The sequence below is a fragment of the Euprymna scolopes genome, chromosome 23 (genome assembly GCF_053919585.1).
Source record: "Euprymna scolopes isolate OS-2025 chromosome 23, ASM5391958v1, whole genome shotgun sequence".
Classification (NCBI taxonomy): Eukaryota; Metazoa; Mollusca; class Cephalopoda; order Sepiida; family Sepiolidae; genus Euprymna; species Euprymna scolopes.
Genome location: NC_136504.1, coordinates 13,742,335 through 13,765,315, shown reverse-complemented (window position 1 = coordinate 13,765,315; position 22,981 = coordinate 13,742,335). Strand labels below are relative to the sequence as shown.

General features: G+C 32.6%; 1 protein-coding gene across 1 annotated transcript in view; it reads left to right on the top strand.

Annotated features, from left to right (window-relative positions):
- The first annotated feature begins 142 nt into the window (after positions 1 to 142).
- Positions 143 to 22,981, top strand: part of LOC145245768 (cilia- and flagella-associated protein 58-like) — a 139,643-nt gene continuing 116,804 nt past the window's right edge. The window contains exons 1-2 of the mRNA XM_080107377.1: positions 143 to 197; positions 20,056 to 20,142. Of these exons, the coding sequence (XP_079963503.1) occupies positions 186 to 197; positions 20,056 to 20,142 (99 nt within the window). The 5' untranslated portion in view covers positions 143 to 185. The remainder of the gene's footprint in view (positions 198 to 20,055; positions 20,143 to 22,981) is intronic.

The following is a 22,981-nucleotide window of genomic DNA, read 5'->3' as shown; positions in this document are numbered from 1 at the left end:
AGTTCTATACATTATTAAATATATGCTTTCTTATCTTTGGCACTGATGATTATGTTTTTAAAAAGAGACTATTTACTTGTAAGTAGATGACGTCATAAAGATTGAATAGTAGTTTTTGGCAATCAAAGAATAAAGCACATTTTGTGACGTCATCTATTTTCAAGAAAATACTTTCTTGTAAAAACATGGATACAGAGGTTAGTAAATTTATTGATTCGAACGAAAGAACAAAAATGCGTTTAATAGTCTTGCATTTGTTTACTGAAGTGGGAGGTCAACGTAAGTAAAACTTAGACAATTGGATCTTATTGTCTGATTTATTTTAATATTTCATGATTGTAATTCACACGAATAAGTTCCACAGCAATAAAATTTACTTACTTTTTTTTCTGTTAATATGCTATGCTGGAAAAATGTACTAAATGACATTAAAAGGGCCAAAGGTTACTTTTGACGTTGTAATTATTTTCGTGAAAATTGAATTATTTAACTTGGGGAGAAATCTAAACCAAATAAATTTATTTTTCGGTAAATTCTTTTTTTAGTCACATTCATTATTTTGAGTGTTTTGGCAAGGTTTCGGCACTATTCCAAAACATCTTGACTTGTTTTTGTTTTTTTTGTTTTTTTTACAAAAGGCATCACCACTTATTAAGGCCACGAGGCCACTCGAGAATAAGGGTTAAAGAGTGTACAGTAGAAATTGGACAATATAGTAATCGTTAGTAATGGAAATTCGGTAAATTTGTTAACTTACATGGAACGGCTCATCAAAAACTTGTTTATGTTAGACTTGAAGACAACCATATTGTAGTCAGCTGGAAAGCAGGAAAACAGAAGACAATTCCATAGGTGTGCAGTTCTAAGAAAGGAGCTTTGCTCATGGAATCTACGCATAGGTTTAGGCACAGATAAAGAGTGGGGGAAATTAGTGATAGTGTTTTCTACTAGACGTGTGTTTCTTGTGAAAGTTTGGCGAAGGGGGGACCATAGATTGGAGCTCAGCCGAGCACTTGCCATGAAAATAACGATAAAGCAGAGACAAACTCGCATCATCTCTTCTGTGAGAAATATGTTGCAGGGAAGAGAAAAGGACATCCTCTACGAGGCTACGAAGTCTATTTTGAACTTTAAAGCTTTACTTTAAATTATGTTTTAGCGAGAGCGACAGCAGCAAAAAAGAAATAGGTAGTAGCTAGTTTGCATTTGGCGATATTTTGCAGAAAATCGAAGAATGAACGGAGAAATAGGAAAATACATGACTGAGTTATTTTTACTCTTTCTGAAACTTCAACTTTAACATGGTCGCCAGTGTTGTATTTTTTACCAACAGTTATGTAAACCTCTATATTTTATTGCTTTTTTTTCTTTTTTACAAAGGAGTCACCGCTTATCAAAGCCCGGAGGCCACTCGAGGATAAGGGTTAATGAGTCAATGGGAAAATATCGTAGTAATCGTTAGTAGTGGAAATTTGGTAAATTGGATTACTTATAGAAGATAGCTCATCAAGGATTTGTTCATGTTGGACTTGAAGAAAACCATATTGTAGTCCGTTAGAAAACAGGAAAACCAAAAAGGCGTGCAGTTCTAAGAAAGAAGTTTTGTTCATGAAATCTACGTTTAGGTTAGGCACAGATAAAGAGTGGGGGGGAATTAGTGATAGTGGTTGTAGCTAGATGAGTGTTTTTCGTGAAAGTCATGCAAGGGGGGCATAGATTGGAGCTCAGACGAGCACTTGCCCTGAAAACGTTTCTTCTGTGGGAAAGAGGTTACAGGGAAGAGAAATAATGACATCATTATGTAGAAAGTCATTCTTAACATGGGGAGGGGGTGTTTTGTAATTATTCTGTACTTTCACTTAACAATATAATAAAAAAGTTATCGTAAAACTTGAATTAAACTTAAAAATACGATTGAAAAAATAATACGGTAACAAAACTGCATAAGCACTGTACTTTCTCATATTCTAATTTCTATTTCTGTAGTCGTTTGCTATGACTACAATTTTGTAAACTCGTAAATGTCTTTATTTTGGTTTATTGGAAACAGCGATTACGTTGTTATTTCCATTGCTATTTTGGCGTTCTTGAATGCTCGCAAGGGAAATATTTGCAAATTTGTACTTCACATCGGGGAATTTCCTGTAAAATAACATCTCTTCCTCTCCAGTTTAAACAAGACTTCTTTTAACCTTCTTTCTCTCCTCTCCCATTCAGTTATGTTATACGTTTATGTTTGCGGGCATTCTGTACCGCGTCGAATTTGAAATCGGATAAATTTCCGACGCCATTTTTTTCTTTGACTATAACGATAATTGAAAGTATCTTGTAAATGAGTAAACTAATCATAAATTACTGTTTTAGATCTTTTTTCTTCTTGCTAAAACATGGTTTTAAGTAACACTCGAGAATGTTTGAGAATTCCATTTTTTTAAGTCAAGGTTTTAAGTTGTTTGAGAATTCCATTGCACTCTAAATAATTAACGTGATTGAATCAGAAAGCAAATTAACTACTCACTTTTTCTGTGTTGACAAAACAATGTTACAAACCTAGTCCTTTTTGAAAACAGTCATTTTAAAAACAGACTCATTATAGACAGCCGGAAAGCAGGAAAACGGAAGACAATTCCACAGGCGTGCAGTTCTAAGAAAGAAGCATTGTTCATGGAATCTACGTTTAGGTTTAGGCACAGATAAAGAGTGGGGAGAATTATTGATAGTGTTTACAGCTAGACGAGTGTTTCTTGTGAAAGTTTGGCGAGGGGGGGGGCCATAGATTGAAGCTCAGTCGAACACTTTCCATGAAAATAACGATACATCAGAGACAAACTCGCAACATCTCTTCTGTGAGATAGAGGTTGCAGGGAAGAGAAAAGGACATCTCCTACGAGGCTACGAAGTCTATTTTGAACTCTATCAAGGCAGGCCAAGTCCTTTCTAGCAGCTCCTGCCCAGATGTGGCAACAGTATTCCATCCTTGGACGTACCTGTCTCTTATATAGATAGAGAATTGCATCAGCAGTGAGATATCTACCGGATCGATAGAAAGATCCGACCATTTTTCCAGCGGCCTTGGCAACAGATTTGATGTACATGTTCCATTTAAGATCAGGAGTAATGGTCAAGCCCAGAAGAATATAAATTGTGAATATAAAGAGAAAGGCTATTTAAATGCATAGAAGAATCTAAGTGACAATAGGCAAATAATGAGTAACACATATAAAGCGTTGCTATTCAATAGAAGATTCTAAATTAGACTCAAAAAGAACCAGGATGTGAGATTTGCAAAAGAGAAAAGACTGGACATTAGGAGAGTCTGTCTTGGGATCTCTTATGTTAGCATAAGGAATGTTGAGGTGATTGTTGTGAGATTAGCAGAAGGCATGATAATGAAAACGCAGAAAAAGGTAGAATCACTTCAAGACAAGCTTGAAAGAAACCCCACCATCAGCATGTAATCTTATGGACTCCAAACAGGCTAGATAAAAAAAAAAAAAAAAAAGATAAAAAAAAATTTCAAGAGTCCAATAGGGAAGGAAGAGGTTACTGGACTGGCCAACAAAAACTCTACCCTTAAACTAGTTATATGGTTGACCAGAAACCAGTATTTTATTGTGACACCATTATTATTCAACAAAGACAAACATGGCCTTCTTCTCAAGAAGTAAAATACCAAGCAAACATTTTAAGAGTTTTGGTGTCAAGAGTAAACAGAAACTATATATACAATGTAGAAATTATATATACAATATAGAAACTATATATACAATATAGAAACTATATATACAATGTAGAAATTATATATACAATATAGAAACTATATATACAATATAGAAACTATATATACAATATAGAAATTATATATATACAATATAGAAACTATATATACAATATAGAAACTATATATACAATATAGAAATTATATATATACAATATAGAAATTATATATACAATATAGAAACTATATATACAATATAGAAACTATATATACAATATAGAAATTATATATATACAATATAGAAACTATATATACAATATAGAAATTATATATACAATATAGAAATTATATATACAATATAGAAACTATATATACAATATAGAAACTATATATACAATATAGAAATTATATATATACAATATAGAAACTATATATACAATATAGAAACTATATATACAATATAGAAATTATATATACAATATAGAAACTATATATACAATATAGAAATTATATATACAATATAGAAACTATATATACAATACAGAAATTATATATACAATATAGAAACTATATATATACAATATAGAAACTATATATACAATATAGAAATTATATATACAATATAGAAACTATATATATACAATATAGAAATTATATATACAATATAGAAACTATATATATACAATATAGAAACTATATATACAATATAGAAATTATATATACAATATAGAAACTATATATATACAATATAGAAACTATATATATAATATAGAAATTATATATACAATATAGAAACTATATATATACAATACAGAAATTATATATACAATATAGAAACTATATATACAATATAGAAACTATATATACAATATAGAAATTATATATACAATATAGAAACTATATATACAATACAGAAATTATATATACAATATAGAAACTATATATATACAATATAGAAACTATATATACAATATAGAAATTATATATACAATATAGAAACTATATATATACAATATAGAAATTATATATACAATATAGAAACTATATATATACAATATAGAAACTATATATACAATATAGAAATTATATATACAATATAGAAACTATATATATACAATATAGAAACTATATATATAATATAGAAATTATATATACAATATAGAAACTATATATATACAATATAGAAACTATATATACAATATAGAAATTATATATACAATATAGAAACTATATATATACAATATAGAAACTATATATATACAATATAGAAATTATATATACAATATAGAAACTATATATATACAATATAGAAACTATATATACAATATAGAAATTATATATACAATATAGAAACTATATATATACAATATAGAAACTATATATACAATATAGAAATTATATATACAATATAGAAACTATATATATACAATATAGAAACTATATATACAATATAGAAATTATATATACAATATAGAAACTATATATATACAATATAGAAATTATATATACAATATAGAAACTATATAAATACAATATAGAAACTATATATACAATATAGAAATTATATATACAATATAGAAACTATATATATACAATATAGAAACTATATATACAATATAGAAACTATATATACAATATAGAAATTATATATACAATATAGAAACTATATATATACAATATAGAAACTATATATACAATATAGAAACTATATATACAATATAGAAATTATATATACAATATAGAAACTATATATATACAATATAGAAATTATATATACAATATAGAAACTATATATATACAATATAGAAATTATATATACAATATAGAAACTATATATATACAATATAGAAACTATATATACAATATAGAAACTATATATACAATATAGAAATTATATATACAATATAGAAACTATATATACAATATAGAAACTATATATACAATATAGAAACTATATATACAATATAGAAATTATATATACAATATAGAAACTATATATATACAATATAGAAATTATATATACAATATAGAAACTATATATATACAATATAGAAACTATATATACAATATAGAAACTATATATACAATATAGAAATTATATATACAATATAGAAACTATATATATACAATATAGAAATTATATATACAATATAGAAACTATATATACAATATAGAAACTATATCTATCTATATAATACTAAAAGTCTATGGATCTTGTATGTTTGCAATCAGATTTCCGGTTTTCAACATCCGGTTGCGCATGCGTTAATAGCAACGTCTGCAATCCGTTATTCCAATTCCGGAATTTTTATATCGCTTTTAATACAAACAATTTAATTTAATTTGATCAAATAGTTATTTATATATACAAATAATACATAGATTCATAGATAATTATAATATATATTATAAAATCTATTTATCTATGAATCTATTGATAATATGAAATATTACCCTATACAATTTATGGAAAGAAAACACCTCTCACTTTCCCTCTAATAGATTTCAACACTCCTACTCCCTCTGTTTTCGTTACGTACGCGAGAAATAGTTACGTGTATGTGTGAGAGAGAGAAAAAGGCAGCGATGTAAAACTGGATAGAGTTATCCCCCTTAACTAATGCAGACCTTTTTACTAGAGGGCGTTATTACAAAAAAATTTCTTTTTCTTCTTCCCATGTTTTTTAAAGTCGTCTGCTTACATTTCCAAACGGAAAGCTGAATCGGTAAATGCACACATTTCTATTACATTAAATAGTGTTTTCCTTTACACAATGGGTACTGAATGTTTGCTTAAATTAAATGAAAAAGTTACATTTTATTTTCATTTTCTATTTAAAAAGCCATTATTAACATGTGGAGAGTGTTTTTTTTTATTATTCTGTACTTTCAACTAACAATTTCATTTAAAAGATGATATATCAAAATTTGAATTTAACTATAATAAGGATTATGATACCTGTTCAGTGCATATTTACCTATAAGTATGACCAACCACTTATAATTCAGTAACTGTAATTTAAAAAAAAATAACAATTATAATAAACAGAACGACTCATAGAAATCTATCTATATTCTTTTTTCATTTTAATATACTTTCATAGAAATGCTTCTGTTATGTAAAAAAAAACTATTTTCTTTATGCCACAAGTGTCACGCTCATACATGAATTCCATAGCTAATATAACGTACTGACCCAACGGGTCACGGGTGGTCTAGTATATCTATAAAAGTGAACGTGTCTGTGTGTCTGTCTGTCTGTCTGTCTGTCTGTCTGTCTGTGTACATTTCCCTACGCAATAACTCTGTCAATTTTTAGTCTATAGACTCGAAATTTGAAATACCGGGTACTGAGATTTGGGAAAATCGATGTGACGGGTGTCAGCCAGAAATTTGGCTGTTAAGGGGTCAAATTTCAACGATTTGACCTTTAAGAACTCTACCAAACTCCTCCGACAATTTTGGGTCTAGACACTTGAAATTTTAGATATAGGTTCCTTGAACCTGGATCTAACTTAATAAAGTGATTTGCGCCTGAAACTATAAATTTTAAGGGGTCATAATAGGGGTCAAAGTTTTAAAAAATTAACCATTTATTTTGTTTTTTGCTTTTTTTTTTGCACAGCATACACCTCCAAACACCCGAGCAACGCCGGGCACCCCTGCTAGTATACAATATAGAAACTATATATACAATATAGACACTATATATACAATATAGAAACTATATATACACTATAGAAACTATATATACAATATAGAAACTATGTATACAATATAGACACTATATATACAATATAGAAACTATATATACAATATAGAAACTATATATACAATTTAAAGAGAGCAGATCAACTCCCGGTAATGCATCCATATATGTTAAATTAGAGCCTTCTAATTTTCTTTATTTGTTTAGTAAACTTTATAATAAAACTCGCATATATCAACAATTAAAAAAACTAATAACAACACTCAACTGCAGCTACACCAATAAATCCTATTGATGCTAATATAATTCTATCTAAACTAATCGATCTGTACTGAATAATAATAAAAAACAATTTAATTCAAATAAACAGAAGAAAATCATATGACTTTTCTTTGTTTCTCCTTGTACTAAAAATCCTTTTCGGCTGTTCCAAGCAAAAAGAAACCGAAATTGGCAAAACTGAGCAACACCTTCGAACGGAGAAAAGTTCATATTAGAAGAATGTTTGTATGTACGTATTAGTTGTTATAAATGTAGACCAACTTAATATGGGCTTGTAAGTATGTGTGTGTGTGTGTGTGTGTGTGTGTGTGTGTGCGTGTGTGTGTGTTACCGTGATATAAGTCCATTTTCGTGCGTGCGGCTATCGCCATGTTGGATGTAGCCAAGGCTAACGTGCGGAGATTTGCAGGTCAAGAAAGTTCTTTGTTTTTATCTAGAATTACACTGTAAAAAAAAAAAAAAAAAAAATTCTGTATAAATTATGTAGCCGTGGTGAAACGAAAATATCATATTTAAAAAAATCACACAAATTGATCAAGCAGTTTTATTTTTACATAAAAATTCAAATTGTATGAGTTACTGTCTTGTACTGCCATCTTTAAAATAATCTCAAGAAATAAAGGCGATAGCACAACAATAATTCAAACTTGCAAGATTTTTGTTGTAATGCCCATGTATTCCATTAATCGCTTAAAAATGATTTTCTTTACAAAAATAAAACTATTTGATTTTTGGAATATGATATTTTTGTTTAACCATAGGTGCATACATCATACAGCTTTTTATTTATTTATTTGTTTATTCATTTTAAATAGGAGAAATGTTGGACAAGAACTAAGTTCTTTTTTTAATCCAAGCGACGTAGAGGGTAGAAATCTTGAGGCTAAAAACGGAATGATTGTAGTGAGCACTGTCTTTTATAAGCTCCGGAACCTATTTCTGTTCGTAGAGTGGGGTGTTTTTGATTGGACTAATCAGAAACAAAATTAAAAGCTTCTCCCAGCCAGCGTTCAGCTGAGAGGTCAAGCTGAGAGGTCAAAACATCATTAATGGCGGTTTGTTGCCGCTGCTGCTTTTATTGCCATTTGCAGTTCTTCGTCATCATTAACAAAATGTAAACAAGATTCTAATGTTATGTTATAATGTTAATGTTTATACAATTCAGATTTCAAGTTTTAGTGAAAACAAACAGTAGTTTTGCATTTAAGATGGGGAGTTTCTCGATGTTTCGGCAGCGTCCAGCTGTCAGCAAATAATCAATTATTAACTATTCTGCACTTTCCCAAATGAATTGTTATCTGTTATGTACTTTCAAATAAGAATTTCCGGGGTTGAATTCGACACTCTGCGGTCAAAGATTCCGACTCCAAAGATCACAACTATAAATTAAACACACTACGGCTAGCAAAAAATCACGGGTTCAAATTAGACACATTGCTGTCAAAGATCACAACTCTAAATTCGACACCCTGCTGTTAAAGTTAACGACTCCAAATTCAACACACTGCTATCAAAGACCACACTTTCAAATTCAACACATAGCGGTGAGAGATTACAGCTCTAAATTCATCGTTGCTGAAAATTAGGGGTTTTTTTTTTATTCAAATCGGCAGCATCTCATTTGCATATTGAACGGTCACAGGACGGCTAGCATATGATTAAGATCAACAGCTATTTTTTTTTTCTTTTTTTGTCTGGGATTTTATCAAGTTTTAAAACATTCAATCACATCATTCGTAATGTTCTGTTGCATAAGCAAATAAATGAAACAAATAAATGAAACGAAAGCAATGTTTTATATAATCTATTTACTGCGAAACCAAAAAGCAAACTCCCTGTTGCATTGTTTGCATAAAAATGTGTACATAACTTGGAAAAAGTCTTACAGTAATCGACAAATCTTAATTGTATATCAATAATTCAGTTCTGTGGAAAAAATCAACAATGTTCCTATTTATTCCAACGAACTGGTGTGAGTCTAGATGATGTGAATGTTCAGAAATGAGATAAATTGGCTTAAGTTCCTCACCGGAAGAACGCACTTGTATCTCAATCGATAATGAAGGGCGATTTTTTAGAGGCGGTGAACTTTAAATTGAAATAAATCCCAGACAAGTATTTTTATTATACAAATATGTTCTTTGTTTTGTCAAACAAATGTTTTTGTCAAACAAATATGTTTTTGTAAAAAAATATGTTTTTGTCAAACAATTGTTTTTGTCAAACAAATATGTTTTTGTCAAACAAATATGTTTTTGTCAAACATTATTTTTTTGGCATTTATAATTTAAATACAATTTAGGGCATATGGCTGCTGCTTGCGCATATATTGCATAATCTAGATGTCCAATTTTTACAAACTCTACACATTAATATAGTCTGTATTTCAGCAAGAACGTGTCGAATGTTGTCTTCCAAGTGATCTCCTGTGTCTTGTTTACCAGCATAAACATGGGACTTCACATATCCTCAACAGAAAATAACCTGATAGGGTTAAATCGCACGAGCGAGGTGACAGGTCCATTTTGTGGAATTAATTGTTCATCAAATATTTCATTAAATTGATCATGTCATTTGCAATTTGCAAACGCTGCTTGGGTGTCAGTTTTCTCACGATGAATTGCCAAACCAAGCCGAACTAAAAATAACTGATAGTTGCCAAAACTGCAGTTAAAAAAAAAACAGAGTTGTCAATTTAAAGTTCGCCACCTCTAAAAATCGTGTTGACTTCCTGTGTAGAAACTATTAACTTCATGATGAGATCTGATAAAATATATCGGCAGGAAAAAATAGCTATGGGATCACCATTATCCCCAGTACTGGCCAATGTGTACATGGAATACTTTAAGGAAATGGCATTAGGATCAACACTACTAAAGCCAACAATGTGGCTATGATATGTGCGTAAAATATTCATACTCTAGCCTCATCAGGAAGATGTTCAACCATCTATATCCATCTATCTATACAGTTCACGATGGAAAAAGGAATATAATAGCAAATTATCATTCCTGGATGTGTTGATAATTTGCACTGATTATGGGTTTAGGTCATCTGTATATCAATAGACAACTTTCACTAGACAGACTCTAAATTTCAACTCACACCAGCCATATAATGTAAAGAAAGGAATCCTTCATTGTCTACAATATTGATCAAAAAGCAATATGCAGCAACAGCAATACATATCAAGAGGAGATTGGCAGTTTAAGAGAAACTCTTCATTGAAATAACTCTCCAGAGAGCATGACATCAGCTCCAAGAAATCTCAACCAAACACCACAAGAATCCTGTACCTCTACAAAACCACCATTCGCCCACGTATGGAGTACTGCTGTCACATTTGGGCTGGTGCATCTGCTACTAGTCTCTCACTCCTGGACAGGGTCCAAAAGAGAGTCGTCAACCTAATAGGTCCTGAATTGCCATCTAAACTTCAGCCCCTGTCCCATCAACGAAATGTTGCATCACTCTGCCTGTTTTACAAGTATTTTAATGGTAGATGGTCTGACGAACTACAAGCCCTTGTACCCCCTCGACGAAAATACCCCCGACAAACCTGACAAGCAGCAAAGTCCCACCCCTACACAGTTGAGATCCCTAGATGTAAGAAAGCCTTTTACTCTAATAGTTTCTTCCCCAGAACGGCAGGATTTTGGAATTCTGTTCCGGTTTCCTGCTTCCCCAACTGTACTGATATGCAGAAGTTCAAGTGTAATGTGAACAGACATCTTGCTGCTAAACTCCCTATATAGTACCTCTGGAACTTAGGTCCCTGATAGTAGCCCCCTACATCAAAGTGGCAATTTGCCTTGTTTGGGGTGAAAATGTAATAAAAAAAATAAAAAAAGAAAACACCATAAGACACCACCCAACAATTCACAACAATTTGTATACAATATATGAAGCACTTGTTGGAAAAATCCAAAGAATATGTAGCCCATATGTCTTCAGGACAAAATTCTTTATATTACAATATTCAGGAGTGACTGAACTCTCCAAAAGCATCTTGTGTAAGTCAAGCCCCTTAAAACAAAACAAAAAAGGCAAGACTAAACTGTGTGTATGAGGTTCCATCTAAATGTGGAAAACTATATAACGGTGAGACCTTTCGTCCACTTAAAGTATGGTTAGAAGAACAGTGGAATGTCGTAATGCATGAAGTTATTGAAAAGTCGGGTATGGTTGACCACATATTGTTGACAAAATGAAAACCATCTAATCTTATGAAACGAAGGAAAATTTATAGACAGAGGAAAATGGTGGAGAGTAAGACGGTGATCTACTAAGCAGACTTGTATAGAATTTAATACAATATAGGAACAATTAATTATAAATAATAGATACGATCACAATTAAGAAATATATGCCCTTCTCTCTCTCTCTCTCTCTTTCTCTCTGTATATATATATATATATATATATATATATATATATATATATATATATATATATATATATAGCAAATAGTTAATAAAACATGTTAAAAAACACTTTGAAAAAGAGTTAAAAACATATTTAATCTGAAAAGAAAACACTTAATAAGTTGATAGTCCTTAATCCGCAAAGTTTCGAAGAAATGCTTTCCTTCTCATCAGAGGGTAGGAATTAGCAAAATGCAGGGTCGGATTTTGCATACAAAAGTATTCGATGAAACTGCAAGTAAGTCAAAGATTTTACTTGATAACAAAAAGTGGAGCAGAGGGAATATGGTGAAGAAAAAGGTGATTACACATGAATGGATAGTCTGGTGAAAGGTAAAGTATCCAATGACGGTAAAATTCAAAAATGTAAATCCAAGAAAGTTAATTAAATTTCCATTCTCACAAGTAAAATCCAAGGAAATCGCGTAATTGGAAGATGGTCCAAAATAATCCAAAAGGCCGAAATCCGTGGAATAATTCACAAATATGTACAAGGAAAAGGGGGGAAAATTTATTTTATATATATATATATATATATATATATATATATATATATATATATATATATATATATATATATATACTAGCCGTTCAGCCCGGCTTTGCTCAGACGCTATGTACTGTTCATAACTTGTCCTATGTGTGAATACACTTTATGTAAGATTTCAAATGTTTAGACCAAAATTTGTCTGAGTAATTTCATAGAGACCGCAGAGATCATTTTTTTTTTTAATTTTTACCCCAATTGTGACCCCTTAACATTTATTATTTTGGTCTCAACTCAAAATACAAAGTTTTATCCGTGTCCAAGTTACCTACATTTAAAATTTCAAATCTCTAGACCCAAAATTGACGGAGAAATTTGGTAGAATCTGCAAAGGTAAACTCTTTCAACTTTAACCTTTTTAACTTTTAACTTTTGGCCGCCAAATTTTCGCCTCAAAACTGATTAAAATACTTGCCGCATGTCTGAATACCCGTTATATACAAATTTCAAATATTTAGACCCAAAATTGGCTGAGTAGTTTGCTAGACACAGCAAAAGTCAAATCTTTTGAACTTTGACCCCTTGGCAGGTCAAATTTTCGATCCAAACCGATTAAAAAGCTTGCCCTATCTCTGAATACCCTTTATGTAACATTTCAAATGTTTAGACAAGAAATTTGGCTGTTAAGGGGTCAAAGTTCAACGATTTGACTTTTGAGAACTCTACCAAACTCCTCCGACAATTTTGGGTCTAAACACTTGAAATTTTAGATATAGCTTCCTTGGACATGGATCCAACTTAATAACTTGATTTGAGCCCAAAACAATAAATTTTAAGGGGTCATAATAGGGGTCAAAGTTAAAAAAAAAAATGACCTCTGCGGTCTCTACCAAATTACTCAGACAATTTCTTGTCTAACCATTTGAAATTTTACATAAAGGGTATTCAGAGATGGGCCAAACTTTTTCATCGGTTTGGGTCGAAGAGAAGCTGCAGTTATCTTTATATTGTTCCATTACGCCATCCGTAAAAATATAAAGGTAACTGCAACTTCTCTTCCAATTTTCGGATTTTTACCATGACAAATCACATTTCAATTCCTTTTGACGGATTGATTGTTGCTATTTCTTCTGATGAGTTAAAGGCATAATAGATTCACTGATTTATATAATAATTAAGTGATTGATTTTGCACTACGAAACAGATACTGTCAAGAATTGTATAAGTCAACTGAATTAAAGGAATAAATTATAAGATGGTCAACATCATAAATTTTGGAATATAACATTTTGTGATTTATTCCCTGTATTGCTCTGTAATTACTTTGAGCTTCTTATATAAGGATTGATATATAATAAATAATAAGAAAATATATTTCTACAGAAATATATATATATATATATATATATATATATATATATATATATATATATATATAAAAAATATAAAGCTGAATGTGTGTGTGTGTGTGTGTGTGTGTGTGTGTGTGTGTGTGTGTGTGTGTGTGTGTGTGTGTGTGTGTGTGTGTCTGGTCACGAATAGGCTCCTATATGGTTGACTATTTTAAAAAACTGATTACATATAATGATAGAAGATGTATCGAGACACAGGAATGGGTATGTTTGATCTGGCAGAACAGTGGTTCATTAAAATTGTGGGGTCTGCGTTTGCGCCTGGTCCACAAAGTAGGGAAATAAAAAATAAAAAAATAAAAAAAAAACGTTTACAAATGTTTTTGATATAGATGTACATAATAATACTTTGATAAGTATGTTTTAACTTAAATAGGGATGGTATAATAAAATTGTGGGGTGTGCGTTCGCGCCTGGCCTCCATAGAATGGAAATAGGCACAAACTTAAATAAAGACTTTTCATATCTATCTGCGTAAGTATACTTTGATAATTGTTTCAGTTTGAAGAAATATCGTATAATAAAATTATGGGGTGTTCGTTCGCGCCTGACCTCCATAGAATGGAAATATGTCACAAAATTTAACAAGGTTTTTTTAATATAGATTCACAGAATATTGTGATAAGTGTTTCAGTGTGAACAGGTATGGTATAATAAATTATGGGGCTTATCTATTTTATTTTTACTTTCATCATATTTTGCTTTGGTTTTGATACCCCCAAATTCGAAGCTATCTCTTTACAACCCTTCCTTTTCATAACCTATCATACTTTCATAAATCAGAGTCCATTTTCTGTAGGCTGTTTTTGAAGCGAGTCAACGACGGGTACTTTTTCTATATATATATATATATATATATATACTCATCACAAGAACGGTAATATTAATTTTCTGAATAAAACGGTTTTGCTCCACTTCTATATCCCCTTAACGGAAATTAAAATCAAGAAATCATCCAAGTAAACCTTGTGTCTAGAATCCTTATTCTAATTTTGTAAAAAGAAAAACACTACCTAATTATGATTCTATAAAATTTCTGAAATAAATTAAAACGGTTAAAGCTTAATCGGTTTTAATAAGTAATTGAATTTTAGAAAATTTTGTTCAATTAATATTTAATGACTATGGATCAAATTCCAAGCAAATCTGATATATTTAAATTTACAAATGAAATGTTTAAACTATATTAGGTTCCTGAATAAAAACTTGAAAATAATTCATAGAAATTCAAATTTGGCTAAATATAACCACCATTACAGCAGATGTGTTCCAAAATTCATAATGATCGATTACTTAGTTTAGGAGTAAAGATCGCAGTCTAGAAGCAAATGAGATATAATAATAAGATTTCCTTTATTCATGAGAAAATGAATATATACCCTAAATCCAACCACAACCCTAATCCTAACTCTAACCAAGTTCCTAATCCTAACACTAATCTTAACTCAAATACTAACCTTAATCTTAACTCTAACCCTAACTCAAACCCTAACCATAACACTAATCCTAACACTAACCCTTACTCTAACCCTAATACTAATCCTAACCCTAACCCTTACCCTAACACTAATCCTAACACTAACCCTAACTGATCCTAATTCTAATCCTAACTGTAACACTAATCCTAACTCTAACCCTAACTCTAACTCTAACCCTAATCCTAACTCTAACCCTAATCCTAACCCTAACCCTAACTCTAATTCTAACCTTAATCCTAACACTAACCCTAACTGATCCTAATTCCCTAACTGACCCTAATTCTAACCCTTATCATAACCCTAACCCTAACTGCAAGGCTGCTGCAAGGCTGCTGCAAGGAAGGTTGGCTCCCTCTACCGTGCTAGAAAACTACTTACGCCTGACAGTATCCTATACCTTTATAAGGTAACCATTCGCCCATGTATGGAGTACTGTTGTCACATCTGGGCTGGTGCATCTGCTGCTTGTCTCTCGCTCCTGGACAGGGTTCAAAAGAGAGTCGCCAACCTGATAGGTCCTGAACTGTCATCTAGGCTTCAACCTCTGTCCCATCGACGAGATGTTGCATCCCTCTGCCTGTTCTACAAATACTTTAATGGTGAATGCTCTGACGAACTGCAAACACTTGTACCTCCCCGACGTAACTACCCCCGACAAACCCAGCAAGCTACTAAGTCTCATCCCTTTACAGTAGAGATCCCTAGGTGCAAGAAAGCCTTTTACTCTAATAGTTTCTTCCCCAGAACTGCGGGTCTTTGGAACTCCCTTCCGGGATTCTGCTTTCCCAACTGCAATGATATGCAGAAGTTCAAGTGTAATGTAAACAAACATCTTTCTACTCTTCTCCCTTCATAATGACCCCGCTAATTAAGTCCCTAATAGTAGCCCCCTGCTTCAAAGTGGCACTGTGCCTTGTTTGGGGTGAAAATTGAATAAAAAAAACATTAAAAAAACTCTAATTCTAACCTTAATCCTAACACTAACCCTAACCGACCCTAATTCTAACCCTAACTCTAACCCTAACCCTAACCCTAATTCTAACCCTAACTGTAACCCTAACCCTAATTCTAACCCTAGTCCTAACTCTGACCCTAATCCTAACCCTGACCCTAATTTTAATACTAACTCTAACCCTAACTCTAATCCTAACCCTGACCCTAACCCTTACCCTAACCCTAATTCTAACCCTAACTGTAACCCTAACCCTAATTCTAACCCTAGTCCTAACTCTGACCCTAATCCTAATCCTGACCCTAATTTTAACACTAACTCTAACCCTAACTCTAATCCTAACCCTGACCCTAACCCTAACTCTAACTCTAATTCTAACTCTAGTCCTAACTCTAGTCTTAACCCTAATTCTAACTCTAATTCTAACTTTAACCCTTACCCTTTACTCACAACAGAATGAATATATATCCTAAATTATGTCCTAAAAAAGTCACTTCTATATTCTTTCAGTGATTTTATGTCTAAACAAGTATTTTTGAACCTCCCAACTTTAATCCATCTTTAGGTGAGTAAGCTTTAAAAACTAATATACTTTTTAAAAAATTGGGAAGAATTGAAGATATAACTATTTTATGGTTATCAAGGCCCAAATACTACTCCAGGACAAGTGTTAATGAGTGCCAGACGTTCGGTGAGACAAGACTGTAATGATCAGTAATGATGGAAATTGGGTAGAATTTGATTATTTAATAGGACGGCTCAACAGGAACTTGTTTACATTGGACTTGAAGACGACCATCTTGTAGTCAGCTGGAAAGCACACCGACAGTATAGAGTTCTACTGGTGATCAGTTCTAGGGAGAAAAAACTTTGTTTATGGAATTTGCATTTAGTTTTAGGCACAAACAGTAAGTAGAAGAAATTGTTGATAGTGGTTGTAGCTAGATGAATGTTTGTTGGGAATGCTTTCCAAGGAGGGGACCATAGAGTGAAGCTCAGTCGAGCAGCTGTCATGAAAATAACGACAGAGTAGAGATAGACTCACTACGTCTCTTCTGTGAGAAAGAGGTTGCAAGGAATAGAAAAGGACATCAGTAAAGCAAATTTCATAAATTTCATTTCAATGGTTTAGAAATGATGTTGATTCAGATGGAAAGTCATACAATTCTGGGTTTTTTTTTAGTGCTGTTTCACACCAAATAAGGCACAGTGCCACTTAGATGTAAAGTGCTACTATTTTGGACCATATCTATAAGACTCTCTGTATACAGTTGAACAGCGAGATGTCTGTTCACATTACACTTGAACTTCTGCATGTCAGTACAGTCAGAGAAGCAGGGACCCGAGAAAGAATTTTAAAAATTAGCAACTTGTGAGAAGAAACTTTCCAATATTTAGGGATCTCTACCGTGTAGGGGTGGGATTTTGCTGCTTGTCAGCTTAGTTGGGAGAATTTACGTCGAGAAAGTTCAAGAGTTGGTCAGATCACATCCCATTAAAATACTTGTAAAACAGAGGGATACCACATTTAAGCGATGGGACAGATGCTGAAGTTTGGTTAACAGTGCCAGAACTATTAGATTGGAGAAATTTTGGGGTCATGTCTAAGAGCGAGAAACTAGCAGCAGATGCACCAGCCCAAATGAGACAGCAATACTCCACGCATGGGGAAATGGTTGCCTTTTAGAAATAAAGGATGCTCTCAGGTGTGAATAATTTCTAGCACAGTAGAGAGAGCACATCTTCCTTGCAGCAATCCTGAGAATGTCCTAAATGTATTTGTTCCAGTTCATGTTGCTTGTGAATGTTAAACCGAACTTTCGAGTAGAGTATTATTAGTAAGGCTATGACAACAGCATATTCTTTTCATTGTTTTGACTCTCGAGTGTGTACTCGTTGATATCTTGTATGCTTTTATATAGAGTGATGTGCTTCTTGGTTGATTAACTGTGTCTGTGTCGGGTATATACTTGAGGATCAAAACAATGAAAAGAATATGCTGTTGTCATAGACAAAGTTATTAGTAATGGTAGTCAGCGGTTGAGAAGGTTTCTTGTAATCGTTAAAGAAAAGAAGTTTAGTCTAAGCAACATTGAATATTAACATTGTTATACCTCGAAATCCGCTGAGGACAGCGAAAAAACGATGACGTAGCCATATGTATAAAAAAAAAGAAAATATAAAAAGTGGGAATAGAAATGGATTTGGGATACCTATTCTCCAGACGTGTATAAAATATGTACGACGGGGGAACGCATGGAAATAACAAGACGAAGACAGATAGAAAATCAATAAAATCTATACTCATATAATTTTTTTATGTGTGTGTGTATTGATAATCATATTAAAACCCCCTTTTTCTATTTATTTAAAAAAAAAATACAACTTTATTATATATGGGTCGTGGAATTGCATTCCTCTGCAAAAGATCTAGCTAATTTGCATATTCTTTTAAACATTCATTTTAATTCATTCCCTATTATTTTTTTTTGGTTTTCTAACGACATAATCATGTTTAGTTAACTATTGTGTGTAAATATATTCATGTAGATATTCTACATGATTTATTTGTTTTTTCGATTTTCTTATGAGATGATCAACTTTAATTAACTATTACGTGTAATTATATTCATGCAGATATTCTACATGATTTATACTTGCGTAATATTTGCGTAAAAAGATTATAGTAAACTCAAATCTCTTTCTATATATATTTATGTATGCGTATATATATTTGTTTAAAAAATTTGCCTACCAAACTCCTCTGTCAAGTTTTGGTTTACAGATATGAAACTTCATATATAGGGTATTTGAATCCATGCAAAACTTTAGATTTGGGTTTTAGCCTAGAAAAATCGGTGCCAAAGTGTGAAAATTGAAAAAAAAAATAAATAAAATTTGCCAGGTGAAGGTCGAACGACCGCGTTACGAATATGTATGCGTAACGTAATAGCTTTTAACTTTTTTAGCCTTGTTTTAATTGCAGTAAACATGTCTTCATAGTACAGTCATTAACGTCAACGGAAAAAGTAAATCATAAATTAAACGTTTTGGTTTCGATTCTTGGTGGTGACGCATGATTCATTTTTTTTGTTTTAATCATTACTATATATTGGGTCCAATATAATATAATAATAAATACGAAATCTGCGTTAATCAAAATGTCATCAGCATATTTTACAACCGAGCAATGCCCGGGCGACCTGATAGTTTTATTAATAAAAAAATAAAATTAGCTAAAAGAAAGGGGTGGGGAGAAAGAAAGTAAAAAAAAATATATATATATAGATGAAAAATCGTATACGTCTAAGTATGCCGAGCTAAGAATGACTCAAAGTAAACAACGACAAAAAATCAACAAATTGGAGGTCTCCCTTTAAAGTTGTAGCCATTTTCTTAGATATGTGTTCATTCATTCCCCCCTCATGTCTGTTATAGAGTGTAGTATCATCAGCAAATATACCCATCTCGGAGACAATTTTATCATTTATTGTTATTATGATTTATGCTTTATGGCAACTTGAATCATTGAATTATAGTTTTCAGCAAAAGTAAAGGATTTCTTTGTTATTTTTTTAATATGTAAATTAACAGCCTGATGATGCAGAATGCAGTCAAAAGAAATATGAATTAGCAGTTGATGAAGATACCTTCATAAGCATAGACAATGAAATCCAAGAGGTAAGTATAAATTTGTCATATATGTGTGTGTGTGTGTGTGTGTGTGTGTGTGTGTGTGTGTGTGTGTGTGTGTGTGTGTGTGTGTGTGTGTGTGTGCGTGTGTGTGTGTGTGTGTGTTTCATTTAAAAACACAGCGGGAAATTCGCCATTTTCATTTCTCCGCCTTTCTCTCTGCCTGTCGTCTGCCAATTTTCCCGTCCCGTTTTCCTTTCTTCTTCTTCTTCTTCTTCTTCTTCTTCTTCTTCTTCTTCTTCTTCTTCTTCAACTATAATGGTTTTCAAAAAATATTTCTTTGTTTCTTTTTTTTCCTTACTTTCCTTCTATGCCATGCTCTAATCAAGTCTGTCAATCTATTCCACAAATCCTAAAACTTCATCATGAAAAGTCTCCAGAAGAATGCACGATTTAACCCAGAACTCCAACTTCCTACATAGACACCCACCACTATGTCTCCTTCTCCAACACCAGGAGTCTATATTCCAACATTCCAGAGATTGAAATCCAATTACAGAAGACCAAACCAGACCTATTCTTCCTAAGCAAAACTGGCATTGGACCGACTATTTCCTTAGATGAGTTCGTAATTAAAGGATATTCTAATTTAACATCCAAATCTGACTCCCAAGATCGACATGGACATGGAATATGTGTTTACATTAGAGATGGCTTTCCATGTGGTAGGCACATCTCCAGAGAAGGCTCTAAATTGCCATATATGTGCTTTCGGATTGTACTTGCTCACAGCACTGCATTTATATTTGCCCTCTAACACCCCTATAACAGCAGGGTTACTATCTTTAAGAGCATATCTGAGAAAGATGACCACATCCGGTCTGCTCATCCTCCAGCTAACATTCACGTCTGTGGAGACTTCAATGTTCATAATGCGGAATGGTTAACCCACTCAAACAAGACAGATGACGATAGAAGGTTCTGTCACCATTTCTCCATTGCTTATGACCTAACGCAGATTGTTCATGAACCCACCCATGTGCTCGACACTGATGGTCAGTATGCAAGTCTCCTGGACCTTTTTCTCTTGTTCGTCTTCCGTTCTGTCCCCACTAGGATCTTCCGACTACTCAGTTGTCTTCATTAAGATAAAAACAAAATGTAATAAATCTTCCAACATCCCTCTCCGTCGTACAGTATATCGATACTCTACGGCTGAATAGGATAGCTTTCGTACAAATATCAGATCTACCTTTGCATTCCATGTTAAAAAAGAATGTATCCTCCATAGTATTAGACCTGACGGAATGGTTAATTGTAGGTATAGAAAGCTTCATACCCTTGAAAAAATTCCAGCAAAAACCCAACAGCCAGCCGTGGTTCTTTTCAGAATGTGCTGCTGCCATTGCACACAGAAATTGCTATTTCCATTGCTTCCAATGTAATGGATCTACTGAGACTAAAGTCACCTTCAGGACTGTCAGCAACCACTGTAAAAAAATAATAATGAATGCAAGAGAGTTGTATGCTCAGTCAGTCAAGTTCAAAGTAGCTTTACAGTGGTTTGGTTCCCACCAATTCTGGCAAATAACAAACAAGGTCTTGAATAGAAGTGTGTGCTCTATTCGACCTGATAGCATTCCTATTATAGGTCTCAAAAGGCTTCAACCAGAAGTAACTGCCATACTTACAAAGCTATTTAAACGTTGTCTTAAGGAAAAATGCTTTCCAATACCCTGGAAAACCTAATCAGTATGTCCTGTATTTAAAGATTCAGGTGATCGCTCATCTCCCTCTCAATAGAGACCAATCAGTCTCCTGTGCATCATGAATAAGTTGCTAGAATCTATGTTAAATAGAAAAGTAGTCAACCACCTCAGCAAAAATAACCTCCTCAGCGACATGCAATAAGGTTTCCATACTGCTAGATCTACAGCAGATGTGCTAACAGTTATATCTCATAGGATTAACAAATTTCTTGATGGAGGCTTGCTTTCTATGGCAATTGCTCTTGACATATCAAAGGCATTTGATAGGGTAGCGCATAAATGTCTACTCCACAAAATCTCCAGCTACGGTATAGCTGGAAATGTCTTTTCAATTATTAAATCATTTCTCTCTGATAGGTTCATAAGAGTGAGTAGTGGTTGATAGGCAAAAATCAGAAGCTCATAGTATTAATGCTGGAATCTTTCAGGGGTTCATCATGGGCTCAACTCTCTTCCTGATCTACCTCAATGATCTCCCAAATCACATCCTAAGATCATTTGCAGACATTTATGCTGAAGACACTACCATCTATGGCAACACTTCATTGAAAGCAGAGAATAACAGAGTGAATTTATAGTTCTCCTGCACCAAACACGACGAGAGAGTCCATTATATACAGACATATATAGATATATATACATATATATATATATATATATATATATATATAATTTTCAGAATGTGAGAGATTATATATAATTATTTCCACAGCCCAAAGAACGCCGCAGCCCACAAGAACCATGCCAGCCAATGAACCGAAAGTCTAAGACTCGAGTTTCGCTCTCATTTGGGCTCATCAGTCAGACATATCTGCACCCGGGATTGCTTTGGGCTGTGGAAATAATTATATATAATCTCTCACATTCTGAAAATTCTATAACAAAAATGGCTCGTTAAGTTAACTCTGCTGGATGGCGTTGTCCTTTCATGTTCCAAATCCCTACTTGTGAGACATCGGCTTGAGGTTCAGCTGGTTGGATGACCATGTTCCTTGTCGAGATAAAGTAGGTCTATTTCACAATTTGATTTTGTCGCGGTTTGCTTGATCTGTGTTGGTTAATAGAATTTCTTGTGTGCGGGGCGTTTGCTCAGTTGGTAGAGTGCTTGCCTTACATGC